The 15,250-nt window shown below is 41.3% G+C and overlaps 1 protein-coding gene across 1 annotated transcript; it reads right to left on the bottom strand.

Moving 5' to 3' along the window:
• Positions 1 to 813: 813 nt before the first annotated feature.
• On the bottom strand, positions 814 to 13,276 carry LOC139462192 (peptidyl-prolyl cis-trans isomerase FKBP4-like). The gene is made up of 8 exons (XM_071243762.1): positions 12,910 to 13,276; positions 11,285 to 11,449; positions 10,546 to 10,644; positions 9,218 to 9,465; positions 8,142 to 8,225; positions 7,195 to 7,431; positions 4,913 to 5,113; positions 814 to 1,325 (listed from the first exon to the last, which is right to left on the bottom strand). The coding sequence occupies exons 1-8, from the start codon at positions 13,139 to 13,141 to the stop codon at positions 1,215 to 1,217; spliced, it is 1,377 nt and encodes a 458-aa protein (XP_071099863.1). The 5' UTR covers positions 13,142 to 13,276; the 3' UTR covers positions 814 to 1,214.
• Between the last annotated feature and the right edge of the window lie 1,974 nt (positions 13,277 to 15,250).

The raw sequence follows: 15,250 nt of genomic DNA, 5'->3' as shown, positions 1-15,250 counted from the left end.
ACAAAGCAAATCAAGAAGCAGAGTTACCTCCCTTATTCTCATATTATACTTTTTTCTTCTTAGAAACAGGAAATTTGTTACGTATCATCCAGTGAGGGAATATATATGATTAGCAGGCAAATGAGTGGATATAATAAAAATAACTTAGCCTTGAGTGGGATGGTGATACAGGACTTGTAGAAGATGAGAAACACTCAACACAATACAGACATCCTCATGAGGAATGAATGAAGGGTACCAACATGTCTGAACAACTGGTCACAGGAGACACATTCGTATTCCTTTAAGATTCTTGATCATCAAATTTCCCATCAGAATGACCATAAATGACTTGCCATGTCTGTGTGCGGACTTCTCTGGAGAAAGGGCCCTATACCACAAAAAGATCTTAACTCTATCATGATCGTAACTCAATTCACAGAACAGGGCCCAGGGTCAAAAGGTCAAACAGTCAGAAGTTTATGCTAAAGTGAGTGAGTATGGTTTTACGCCACTTTTAGCAATATTCCAGCAATATAACGGCGGGGACACCAGAAATGGGCTTCACACATTGTACCCATGTCGGGAATCGAACCTGGCTCTTCCGCGTGAAGAGCGAACGATTTAACAACTAGGCTACCTGACCGCCCTATTGTTAAAGTTTATGTTAAAGACTTCACTTTGGACAAATAATCTGTAATTCCTCATACCTCTGCAGTTAATCTACAGATATTCCTTTACATTTTTCACAAGGGGTGCTAACTCTGCTGACCAGGCCATAGGTCAGCTGACCAGGTCATGTGATGTTGACACCGCTTTTAGCTTTTAGCTTCACACATTGTACCCATGTGGGGAATCGAACCCGGGTTTTCGGCGTGATGAGCGAACATTTTAACCACTAGGCTACCCCACTGCCCCAATGTTGACACAGAGAAACTGACAGGTATAGTATTATCAGTGGCCCTCACAAATCTCACAGCATTTTATGCTAATGCACTAATTTCATCTCAACATTTTCAAACACCGAGTTAATGACAATCTAATTTTCACATAACCACAGAAATGTAAATTCCATAAAATGATTTGAATTTCATAGACACTTAGTGGTAATCACAGACAGGTATAAAATTGTTTACAAAATGTATCAATGTAGATTCTTGATTTATTCAGAGATGGACAAATGCTACATAATCAAGGTAACAATGAATGAAAGGTCAAAGGGTCAAGGACAAAGGTTACACCTCGGCTGGTTCTGTTGGTGTGGCGGACGATTCGTCGCCTCCATTTTCCATCCGTGGACCTGGCTCCACTTCGGTCTCTGGTGCTTCATTCTCCGACTCTTCCACCTTCAAAAGAAAATGACACTGTTGGGTTTGACACAGTTTTAACAGTACATCAAACATCCCAGGACGTTTCTGATGTGGAAGGAAAGCTTGAGGTGATGCAGGTCACAGTTCACGGTCAAGAATTCTGGCATGCCCAAGGGACACAACTCTGCACTGCATATTGCAGTGCCTTGGTAGATACAGCCAGGTCTTAGACGTTTATCACCATGGTAAAATTGAAACCTATGAGTATAGCTGTATCGCTTGCAAACCAAGAATACAGATCAGGTCGAATCTTGGATTTAAGCCCACAATCAAATGACTTTGGCACATTTGTTGCTTCAGCAATATTCAAGCTATATGATGGCGGTTGGTAAATGATCGAGTCTGGATGAGACAATCCAGTGATCGATGTCATGAGCATCGATCCACGCGATTGGGATATGTTGACATGCATCAACCAAGTCAGCGAGTCTGACCATCCGATCCTGTTAGTTGCTTCTTACGACAAGCATAGTTGCCTTTTACGGCAAGCATGGTCAGGCGCCTGAGTACTGGTTCTACGGTAAAGCTTCAACACATCAAAGTGTATGACTGTCATACAGGAAGATTTAAATCCCAGTCCTACTTAACACACAGGGTATGGGGTGTCGTGTATGATTTGGCAACAACTTGTTTAGAGGATAACTCTTATTATCCCAAAGTAAAAAAATCTGAAACATTCAGAATGTTGAAAAAATGTTTTTTTAAAACACAATCTATTTTGGTTTAACTAACAGATTTATCTAAAGAAATTAATCTCAAATCAACACAGACAAGATGCCATATATCATTTTTGTACCTCTTGGCAGAAAAAGTTGTATGGCTTCTTCTCTTGCCAAGATAATATAACGCCAAAAATTTGTGCCAAATTGCCTGCCAAAATTGTATGTCAATACATCATGTACATTATGCTTCTATATCGTACCCTGCGGAGTCAGTGTGGCTATTGTTCAATGTGTCACATGTCTTCTGTTCCGTTTGCATTTGATGCATCTTTGTCTGGCATTTTCTCGCCAAAGGCTTCCATTTCCTGTTCAAGGGGCATCATTCCCCGAGCCATATCATTCGTCCATTCATCCACTACCAGATCGTCATTATTTATTACCTACAAGCAAACAGGAAGAGACTTAAAAACTTGCTTTGGCACAATTAACCAATTTTGGAATTATCAAATTTTGTCAATAGTTTTCTTGGCAAGAGAGCTTAAGATGTGAAATGCCAAGTCTTAAATTTAGAAGCATCTTGGGTCTTTCCTTTGCAAAAAGATAAATTAATGTGAGAGAATTGACTTTGCGAAAACTAAAACTGTTTTTGTTTTTTTATGAGATACGTTATGAGTTTTACCTTGTACTGCACCAGGGTTTTCATGAAAAAAAGGCAAACAGAACCAAAATAACACAGACACTGATTATTTCAAGACAATGACGTACATGCATCTGTTGACTGACCATAGGGCCAGGCTAATGTAGTTTCTCAGCCATTACCATGATTACCCCAGGAGGCAAACACAACCAACCATGATTACCCCAGGAGGCAAACACAACCAACCATGATTACCCCAGGAGGCAAACACAACCAACCATGATTACCCCAGGAGGCAAACACAAACAACCATGATTACCCCAGGAGGCAAACACAACCAACCATGATTACCCCAGGGGGCAAACACAACCAACCATGATTACCCCAGGAGGCAAACACAACCAACCATGATTACCCCAGGAGGCAAACACAACCAACCATGATTACCCCAGGAGGCAAACACAACCAACCATGATTACCCCAGGAGGCAAACACAACCAACCATGATTACCCCAGGAGGCAAACACAAACAACAAAATCTTCTCGGGTTTGATTTGAGATTGATTTCCTAATTTTCAAAATTTTAAAAATATATTATGAATATATATGTGTTGAATTAATTATTATATACTTTTGTACAATTAAGGGCAGTCGTACAAAAGTAAATAAATAATAATAAATGGTCAGGATCAGACGTAGTACTCAAAGTAAAAGTCAGAAATATCACGCTGAGTGGCCTCATGATTGTATCAAGGTGAGGTGAGTTGAGTTGAGTTGAGTTGAGTTGAAATTGGGTTTAACGTCGCATCCAAGGTTACTGCACTGATATAGCGATGTGGATGCAAATGTGTGTGTGTGTGTGGCTGCTTGTACTGAGGCCAATTTTATAGTGCTAGCTCACTGAGATACCATGCCGCAGTTTAACATGAATACCCTACTCAGACACAGTATACTGACTCGGAGCCGACCAGTCCTTGTTTTAGCCCCTTAATGCTGAGAGCCAGACAGGGTAACAACAAGTACTATCTTTTAATATCTTTTGGTATGCTGCAGACGGGGATCGAACCCCAGACCATCCACTTTCTGGGCAGAAACTCTACCCACTAGACCATGGAGGCGGTCCAACATACTTGTAATAATTCCATTACTACAGTACACTTCCAGGGAAGTGCCAATTACAATCAGCAGACAATCAACACTCACACATAAGGTGGGGTATCGACTTTGCCCCATCATCGCAATCTTTGCGTACCTGGCTAACATCAATTATCAGGTCAATCATGTTCAATCAGAGTTATTTCACAATGGACCAGAGGGCACAGGTGGCCCAGTCGTCTAAGGCGCAGTGATTCGCTGTGCAGAGTTGCATCCCTTGGGCATGCCAGAAACCAATGATTCTGGGTTCGAATCCCGGTTCACCCCGATTATGTTTCTACTTCTAGGTTTGTCAGCACCATACCCGTGCTCATGGGTTTCACCGAAGTGGTAAACGTCCGAGGCCTGCATCACTTTGGGCTTTCCTCCCACATTAAGCTGACACGCCGTGATATCACTGGAATAATGTTAAAAGCGGCCAACTCACTCACTCACATTGGACCATGAGTATTATGAATAGCCAGGACACCCAAATGGGAAAAGTGAATAACAAACTAACGTAATAAGTCCCATGTTTAAGTGCATGTGACAACAAGCTCAGACCTGTGAAGATCCGGCGTAGAATAGGTCTTCAGCAACCCAAGCTTGCTGTAAGAGGTGACTATGCTTGTCGTAAGAGGCAACTAAAGGGATCGGGTGGTCAGGCTCGCTGACTTGCTTGATGCATGACATATCCCAATAGGGTGGATCGATGCTCATGTTATCAATCACTGGATTGTCTGGTCCAGACTCGATTCCTTACAGACCACCGTCATACAGCTGGAATATTGCTGAGTGCGGCATTAAACAACAAACAAACAAGCTCTAACCACCTTTGCAACATATATATTTATCAAGTATAATTAACATTCAATTCCATGTGTTTTATTCATTGCCATCACATAATGAAAATACTGATTGGCATAAATGCATCGAATGGCTCGTACAATCAGAGTCATGTAATCAGTTTTCAAGAAATCAGTTTATAACTAAACCCATTGTATCAATGTTATTCATGACATCAGCGTTTAAAAAAAGTTTGGGTAACAGTAATAAGTATCAACATCCAAAGTTGTGAAACTAACGACAACCTGTTTTCAATACATAACCACATATCACACACTGCTTACCTTTGGAACGTTCTTGGCATCCCGCTCTGCAAACTTTGTAAACATTCCTGCATAGATCTTCTTCTGCTTATCGTTGAACTGTTTTATTTTCTGGTTGCACTGAGCTATTTGATTCCTGGCTGCCTTATTATCGGGTTCCACCTTCAACACTTCCTCGTAGTTGCTGCGAGCCTTTTCGTACTCGCTGGTCTGGAATCGTGCCTAGCGCAGAAAAACATATTCTCAAAAGGCTGACTTCTTAAAAAAGTTAGTTCACAGCCTGTTCAGATCCGGCTGACCCTAAAATGATGAGGGGAGGTGAAATTGGGTTTAACGTCACGTCCAAGATTATTGCACTTATATAGTGACGTGCATGTACGTGTGTGTGTTTGTGTGGCTGCTTGTACTAGTCTGGACTGATGCCGATTTAAAGTGCTAGCCCACTGAGATACCATGCCGCAGTTTAACATGAATACCCTACTCAGACACAGTATACCGACTCCAAGCCTACCAGTCCTTGTTTTAGCCCCTTAATGCTGAGCGCCAGACAGGGTAACAACAAGTACCATCTTTTAATGTCTTTTGGTATGACGCGGCCGGGGATCGAACCCCGGACTTTCCGCTCTACCACTAGACCACGGAGGCAGTCTAAAATGATGAAATGTGATGAGATAGTGCTTCCAGCCATGTATCCTTGTGAATAGGACATGTGTCAGGGCAATGCCCAGAGTGGGGGAAAAAATATAACCCCCAACAATGTAGTCGGGCAGGTCAGCCAAAGATTGCCTGCCCATCTTCAAAATTACTCAGACATTATAAATATTGACCAATCGCAATAAACCAAGAGACAAATCAAGTCTTGATTCAGTTGTAATAATACAAACAATTACCTGAAAGTCTACAAGGAATTATAATAAAACTGAATATGTAAGTAGACTTAAAATTATCTGCTAAACAGTCGGGCAGGTGCAGGAAACTTTAATGCAGCCCGACTGAACAGTTACCTGCCACGGGCAGCAGGCAGGGTGTTATTTCGGACACTTGGCACAATGCCACCAATACATAACATTAGTCCTGGGTCAATGGATTACATCGGGACTATCCATGCACTGCCTTAGCCAACTGAACCCCTGACCTTGACCTCTATGAACATGGATGTGGTATGAGCCTACGTAAGATGTTTGTAGTGAGTGAGTGAGTGAGTATGGTTTTATGCCACTTTTAGCAATTTTCCAGCAGTATCACGGCAGGGGACACCAGAAATGAACTTGACACATTGTACCCATGTGGGGAATCGAACCTCAGTCTTTGGCGTGAAGAGCGAACGCTTTAACCACTTGGCTTCCCGACTGCCCCTAGGATGTAACTCCCATACTGAATGTCATATAGCACTGAGAGGATCGTAACTCCCATACTGACTGTCATATAGCACTGAGAGGATTGTAACTCCCATACTGACTGTCATATAGCACTGAGAGGATCGTAACTCCCATACTGACTGTCATATTGCGCTAAGAGGATTGTAACTCCCATACTGACTGTCATATAGCACTGAGAGGGTCATAACTCCCATACTGACTGTCATATAGCACTGAGAGGATTGTAACTCCCATACTGACTGTCATATAGCACTGAGAGGATGGTAACTCCCATACTGACTGTCATATAGCACTGAGAGGATGGCAACTCCCATACTGACTGTCATATAGCACTGAGAGGATGGTAACTTCCATACTGACTGTCATATAGCACTGAGAGGATCGTAACTCCCATACTGACTGTCATATAGCACTGAGAGGATCGTAACTCCCATACTGACTGTCATATAGCACTGAGAGGATGGTACTCCCATACTGACTGTCATATAGCGCTAAGAGGATTGTAACTCCCATACTGACTGTCATATTGCGCTAAGAGGATTGTAACTCCCATACTGACTGTCATATAGCACTGAGAGGATTGTAACTCCCATACTGACTGTCATATAGCACTGAGAGGATGGTAACTCCCATACTGACTGTCATATTGCGCTAAGAGGATTGTAACTCCCATACTGACTGTCATATAGCACTGAGAGGATTGTAACTCCCATACTGACTTTCATATAGCACTGAGAGGGTCGTAACTCCCATACTGACTGTCATATAGCGCTGAGATAATCGTTACTCTCATATATAACCATATACTTATAACTCAACTAAAATTTTGAGATGTATCAATGACACCACAACAAGGTAATAAAGACAATTACAGGTACCAGGACATCTTCGTAACACTATAGAGACTGTATTATAATATTTCACCTGTCCCCTCCTGAATAAAGCCTTGGCACTATTTTTATCAAACTCGAGAGCCTTATCACACTGCTCCACGGCCTTGAGACTGTCCCCGGTCTTGAGGTGACACATGGCGGAGTTGAGGTGTGCCGCCAACATCAACACATCTCGCTTCTTCTGATCCTCCTCTTCCAGGCTCGTCTCAAACTCCAGGAACGACACAATCTTCTGGTAGTGCTGTACCGCCTTCTTATAATTCTCAGCCTGAAATTACAAAGCCAGAGACATGGAGTGGGTAACAGTCCTCATTGTCACACAGGTGACACCAGAAATGGGCTTCACATAGTGTACTCAGCAGGGAAAGGGCAGATACAGCTTTTGTTAAATAGGAATAGAAAAGATGATATGATGAGTGTACACCTTACCCACTTGGCTACCCAACTGCCCTCAATTGCAACAGAGACACACGGAGTGGGGTGGGTTTTACTCCACCTTGAGCAATACTCCAGCCTCAGCCTCGTCACACAACGGGACACCAGGACTGGTTTCCATTTGGGAAATCAAAATTGTAAGATATACTTGAACACGGACGGCAATGTTTGCCAGTTTCAAATTATTTTAAAGGAACGTTCTGCTTGGTTCTCGTGAGCATCATCACAATGTTAGATGTGATCACATGGATTATGGATGACTTCCCCCCCCCCCCCCCCAGGTATTATGACCCTCTCTCCAGTTTTCCTCCAGTGTAGGTATGACTTAACACCCAACCACCCCCAACCCCGCCTCTCCAGGTGTGATAGTTCCTGCCTCCCCTTCAGCAGGTAAGATGACCCCCTCTCCTAGTATGAAGAACCCTAGCTACTCAGTCCTATATGGACCCTCATGCAGTAAGGCTAAACACTCACAACATCTCAATACCTACAGAATTAACACCTGCAAACCGTGCCTTAATTTCATGTTTGCAACTTTGGTACCTTAAAAAACGTTGTTCCTTTAGATTTGGCGATCTCCGACTGTTCCAGCTTCTCCTTTGTGTCCATCTCCCAGCCTTCCTTTACCTGGAGCAGAGTGACAACTGGTCAACAACACAAACCTACCAATATCTGCTGAGCTTACCAAATACAAGCTCCACACAGCAACAGGCCATTCGCATAGCTCTCTATACTATAGCGGCCACCAGTCAAAGCTCCCCACTGTGATAGGTGGCTACAACCATATGTAGAGTTGGACTCGCAACCGACTGACCTTTATGTTTACAAACAAGTGATGACAGCCGTGATGACAGCCGCGATGCCTGCCGCGATCCTGAATACTCTTACCCCAGCGAAATTGTTTTCTTTGTTTGTCAATTGGAATTTATATTTCATTTCAACTATCATGTTTTGTTTGTTTGTTGTTTAAAGCCTCACTCAGCAATATTCCAGCTGTAAATAATCAAGCCTGAACCAGACAATTCCGACCAGCTGATTTTCCGTTAGTCCGTAATCTCGAACCAATCTGATTAAACAAACAAAAAGGTAAATTTATAACGGAAATCTGGTCAGTCGTTAACCTTTTCAAAATTCACTGATGGCATTCCCAAAGACATGAACAAAAGTATAAACGTTACTATAATTGGAGGGCAAATTTCAAGATTCTTCTGGTGGCAGCGATGTTACCGAGAGTGTAACAAAGGTGTCGAGTGCTGGGAAGGAGTTTGTACAAAATGTTGCAAGGGTAGGTAACTCTAAGTACTCATATTTCAATGGTACCAATATGTGGTTTTGTAGGACATGGAAACATTCGAACGGGACAAACCAATTTTCTAAAAACCTTATGATGGCAGAAATTTTGCGTTATGAAACAGTTTGGCTTCGTATTGTTCTCACACTGACCAGGGTTATCTAGGATTCAAAACTATGTGCCATGTATACTGGGACAAAATGTTGTTTTTTAATTTCTAATATCTGAGGTATCTTCACTTTGTATTCAAAGCAATAATAATCCCTCTTTATTGCTCCTGATAGCAGTGAAACACAAGTCACCTAAGAACTACACATCTCAAACCTACCTTTTCAAAGGACTTCATCTCAACTTCATACTCCACGGCGGCTCCAGGGGGAATATTAAAGTCCGTATTCCCGGCAGCTCCATAGGCATATTTGGAGGAAACATCGAACCTCGCTCTTTCACCACTTTTTAAGTTTTTGGCAATTATCTCGAGGCCTTCTACAACGCCCTTGTCTGCCCCCTCTCCAACTTCGAACTCTACATCGCGATCTTCAAAAACTTTACCTTCGTATCGACCACTATAATGAACTGCAAGAAATCCACACACAAACTTTTAACTTGCCTGCTTAATGCTTTCAATTATCAATTAGGTTGTTGTGTTAACTTAGAAGTTAACATTGTTTGTTTGTATGTTTGTTGTTTAATGCTGCACTCAGCAATATTCAAGCTATGTGACGGCAGTCTGTAAATAATCAAGTCTGGGCCAGACAATCCAGTGATTGACTTCATGAGCATCGATCCACGCAATTGGGATATAATGACATGCATCAACCAAGTCAGCTAGCCTGACCACCCAATCCTGTTAGTTGCCTCTTACGACAAGCATAGTGACCTCTTACAACAAGCATGGGTTGCTGAAGACCTATTCTCAGCCAGATCTTCACCATGTTCACGGGACAAATGTTAACAATGATTATTGCTTGAGTAAATAGCAGTCAGCAATCGTCAAGGTAGCCTATAAATATACCAATCTGACAAAGGCAAACCAATGACGGGTATCATGAGTGAGTCAGTTTAATGTTGGAGGAAAGCCTGAAGTGATTCAGGGTTTAGATGTTTACCACTTTCATGAAACCCAAGAGAACAGATATATTGTGCTGATAAACCAAGAATGAGTGAGTGAGTATGATTTTTTTGCCTCTTAAAGCAATATTCCACAAATATCATGGCTTGGGACACCACAAATGGGCTTCACACATTGTACCCTTGATAAACCAAGAAACATCAGGGTGAATCTAGGATTAGGACCTACAATCATAGGTTCCTGGCACTCCTAAGGGACGCAACTCTGGACAGAGAATTGGGGCACCTTAGATGACTGGGCAACTCATGCCCACATGTACTATGAGTGAATGAGTGAGTGAGTGAGGTTTTACACCACTTTTAGCAATATTCCAGCAAATATAACGGCGGGGAGCATTAGAAATGGGCTTCATACATTGTACTCATGTGGGAAATGAACCCAGGTTTTGGGCGTGACAAGTGAACGCTTTAACCAAAAGGCTACCCCACTGCCACCCAAGTACTATGAGGAATGATTTGATGTCATCACTGTACGAATACACATAATCCAGTTAATCTAAAAATTCTGATCAAGTTTCCACTTACTATTTACCATAGCACCATCATTTGGAGTGTTGAACCCCTCGCCTTTCTTTATTTCATGCTTAATGATGCCACCATCTTTACTTTCCGTTATATCATCACCTGCAAATGTAACAAAAAAATTCATTTTTCTAAAGAAGCATCTTGATTAATATATTCAAAAGCCATCGAATAATTTCGACAGGAAAGCTGGTATCGAACAATTTATAGTTTTTTTATGATCCTTTTGGGAGACTTTTTTAATTGGTGGACAGATTTTGTGCAAAATTGCAATACAAAAGGGAAAATCGTTGAATTTTGTTTTTTATTTGTCGAATGCAAACTTACGTTTTCATCACACAAAAATAGTCTGGATGTCATTCACGCATTGTACATTGCAATATCAATAACTTTTATCATTTCCAATTTATGAATACCTATACAAACTTATGAATATCAATACTAAATAATTCACTGCACAGAAGCATCTACATTTATGAAGAACACCATGGTTAAGATTCAAATTGGCAGAAAAGTCATGGATCAGCCTTGAACATATTATATATATATTCGACAAGCCTTTGGTAACTAACACTGTACACAAGGCAATATATTCACATAACCTTTTGAAGAACAAAAAAAAATAAAATCTGAAATCACTTTTTATATGCCATGAATTTTCACTAAAAAATCTAAAATCATGACGTAAAAGTCTGGCCTGCTATTTTTGCAAACCTCCCTTTCGTCCTGTTGATGTATTTACCTTTCCAGTCAAATAATTCTACTTCAAATACAAGTGTAGCATTAGTGGGGATCTTGGGCGGGGCACCTGCCTCGCCGTAGGCATACTCCGGTTTACACCACAGCTTGGCCAGCTCCCCACGCTTCATCGTTGCCACGCCCTGATCCCATGCCTTGATCACCTTACCTGAAATAGGACAGTAATTCAATCAAAATTCAAACAAAGAAAATGACGGACATGCTGATAATCATCCAAAATGGCTGTGGTTGGTTTGTTGTTTAACGCCGCACTCAGCAATATTCCAACTATATGACGGCAATCTGTAAATAATCGAGGCTGGACCACACAATCCAGTGATTGATATCATGAGCATCGATCCACGCAATTGGGATCGATGACATGCATCAACCAAGTCAGCGAGTCTGACCACCCGATCCCGTTAGTCGCCTTTTACGACAAGCATGGGTTGCTGAAGACCTATTCTACCCCGGAATCTTCACGGGGCCAAAATGGCTGATGATACAGGTGACATTCAATGCCATAATGCCAAGTTTCAAACTTTAGAGTTGCAATTGTTAAAACGAACTACCTCAAGATTTCGACCAATGGCTTCGGATTCAAATGTTATCATCAAGCAAGTGTGTGAAAAAGACTCATGTGTTGAAGCTCAACAACAGTTTTCAACTCAAAGACTTGACCAATTTACTTTCTTTCTGTAATGTCTAACTAAAGTCTTATAAAGAAATTTAAGTGAGTGTGTTAAAATTTAAAGTCGCATTGGCATTATTTCAGCCTTATCGCAAGTACAGTATCATTACGATATCTTATTGAAATTAGTAGACATGGCAGAATTCATGATGGCCTCCATTAAAAACATACCAAAATAAATACAACTTGCTGGTGTCTGTATCATGTGTGTATTGTAATCACAAGAACACAAATTAATTGGCATCTTATCTTTGAAAAAGACTCAATTTGGAAATTGTCAGTCACTTAATTTGCGAGTCAAAGGCAAACTAAAATTCTTATATTGTTTCCACTCTTAATTTCTTCTTAAGTCACAAAACAAATTGATCCACACAATTGGGAAACGATGCCATGCATCAACCAAGTCAGCGAGCCTGACCACCTGATCCAGTTATTAGCCTCTTACGACAAGCATAGTCGCCTTTGACGGCAAGCATGGGCTTTCTGAAGACCTATTCTACCCCGGATCTTCACAGGTCTCTACTATTTAGTGAAACCAACCAGGATCAGTATGTATCATTACATAGGGAGTTCTAAGCCCGTCAATATCCGAGTCTTCAACAATCATACATCATACACACTGTTTCTAGTCACTACTACAAGATGATTTTAAGTCAAATCTAGAATATCAGGTCGAAGGGAGATAATTATTCAAATAGTAGTAAAACATTTGATTATCTCCCCTGAATCCTTCTCAATTTTTCACAAAGACCGCTTCACAAAACAATTATTTTTAACACAATAAATGAAAATAATCATCTCACATCGATAAAATTCCACCAACAGTGAAATAACTTAATAACACCGACATGAAGATTATAGATGGTATGAGATAATGTCAGTTATCGCATAGTTTTAGTTTCGCTATTCCGGCCAGATCGTTTGTGCTCGTTACCTACCTCTTCCCAGCTGAAATTCAAACTTCTCGCCCCTATCTCTGCTAGAATCAAACTTTTCCCCATTTGTAAGTGTCCCGACATAATGAACAAACACAGTGTCTCCAGGCGAAGGACTTGTGTGGCCTTCGCCATCTCGTAAAATTTCTTTCAAAATTCCACCGTCCGATTCGAGAGAAATATCTACTGCACTTTCTGATGGTTTCTGTTCTTCTTGGGCCTTATCGGTTTCCATGTTCTCAAATGTGTTGTATCACGTCCTATTAAAAAATTCACACAAAAATGAAATGTTTGTCTTAACCCCCAAACGATCGACACTGAGGACGAGCTGATCTTGATTCTAGATGTTTCTGACCATGTGAGATTCGCGAATGTAATTTCACCCACTGCAGTTATCTCCCTTTATACCCTCAACAGGGGCAGCTTAGGAATTTGGATTTACATAAATATATTACACAGGTTAAGAGCATGTACTGCATTTGTAGTCCTGTTTTTATTTCCGGGACTACACGGAATTATCTTTTTCTACGCCATGTCAATTCTGATAAGATAATATGACCGCATTAAAAGACAAAGTATTGAACTGAGAATTTGAAATTATTTATTATCATTTAATGATATATCAGTTTAATGATATATCAGCTGTGGTGGAGCATGGTTTTTTTAACAAGATATGGGTGGGTGGGTGGGGTGGGGGGGGGTGTGCACCCCCTTTTTTATTTCGAAAAAAATCTTTATTTCTGTATAAATTACCACCGAAGACAATAAATAAATCTTAATTCTGCACCCCCCACCCCCACCCCCCCACCCCTTTTAAAAAAAGCTGTATCCGCCCATGCAATTCATATGACGTCATTGCTACTGTTTTCTATGATTGTTCGACTCCGACTCAGTGATGACGTGACAATATTATCCATATAGTCACGTGATGACGTGACAATATTATCCATATAGTCACGTGATGACGTGACAATATTGCCCATATAGTACAAACAGCCACACAGGCGTGCATGTACGCCGCTACATAAGTAGATATTCTTGAACGCGAGGGTACCACATTGCACCCCACCCCTTGTTTCGAAGGTTTGTGAGTGTATCTAGTTTTGTTTGTTTGTTGTTTGACGCCGCACTCAGCAATATTCCAGCTACATGACGGCTGTCTGTAAAAAATCGAGTCTGGACCAGACAATCCAGTGATTGACATCATGAAGATCGATCCACGCAATTGGGATACGCGATACGCTTTAACGACTAGGCTACCCAACCACCCCCTGCACCAGGGTTTGATTAAATTAATATTCATATATATGACATGCATCAACCAAGACACCGAGCCTGACCACCCAATCCCGTTACTCGCCTCTTACGACAAGCATAGTCGCCTTTGACGGCAAACATGGGTTGCTGAAGATCTATTCTACCCCGGATATTCACGGGTATATCTAGTTTTAACGCCATAGGTTGTATGTATACTAAAGAAAACATAATAAATGGACGTTTTTAAGACACAATGAATGAGCTGGAGTCTCTACTCTGAAACTGAAGAGTGATGGTGTGAGTAAGTTGGGTCTAGCTTCACTTTGAACAGTAGTCCAGACGAGATACATCCCGACATGTCAGCCCGAAGTGACGCAGGTGAAACCCACGAGCACGGGTATGGTGCCGACAAACCTAGAAACAATCGCGACGAACTGGGATTCGAACCACATCATAGGATTCTGGTGTGTCCAAGAGACACAAGTTGCTGCACCACAGACGACTGGGCCACCCAGGCATCCCCCCCCCCCCCCCCCCTCCCCCGTCCCAACACCTCCTCCCCTGGAATCCTGAATATCGTCTAAAATATTTACTATGAGTCTCATTATGTAAGGATAAGATATATGGATGAACAACTTCTTTTTAACACTTAGGAGCGACGTTTCGGTGTATAGGTTCTTACACTTGCTTCATAATCGCTCCTAATTGTAATAATGAAGTTGTTAAATCTCTAAATCTTATCCTTACTTAGTATTTTTAAATGCCTCTCAAAGAAGTTATGAGTCTCTTTGTTCGCGCCAGAATCCTGAATGCTACTTAACACAAATGTAAAAAGCAAATGAATAAAGTTAAATTACTGAAAAAGTATCGACAAAAATAATATATCGGAAACTTTAAAGTACACCATTAATATGTTTAATTTTTTACCAAATATGATTTTATTTGGTACACACTACCGAGGCCCGAATACCGTTTAAATAGATCCCCGAATCCCGCGTACCAAAAGGGGGTTGGCAGCCTCAGAAAACGGAGTGGGGTATAGCACCAGTTTCACATTGGAAGCATCTGACAACCCGCCTAGTGAACT

This window comes from Haliotis cracherodii, unplaced genomic scaffold (genome assembly GCF_022045235.1).
Source record: "Haliotis cracherodii isolate W230 unplaced genomic scaffold, xgHalCrac1.p SCAF_15, whole genome shotgun sequence".
Lineage (NCBI taxonomy): Eukaryota > Metazoa > Mollusca > Gastropoda > Lepetellida > Haliotidae > Haliotis > Haliotis cracherodii.
This window is presented reverse-complemented; position numbering and strand designations above follow the sequence as displayed.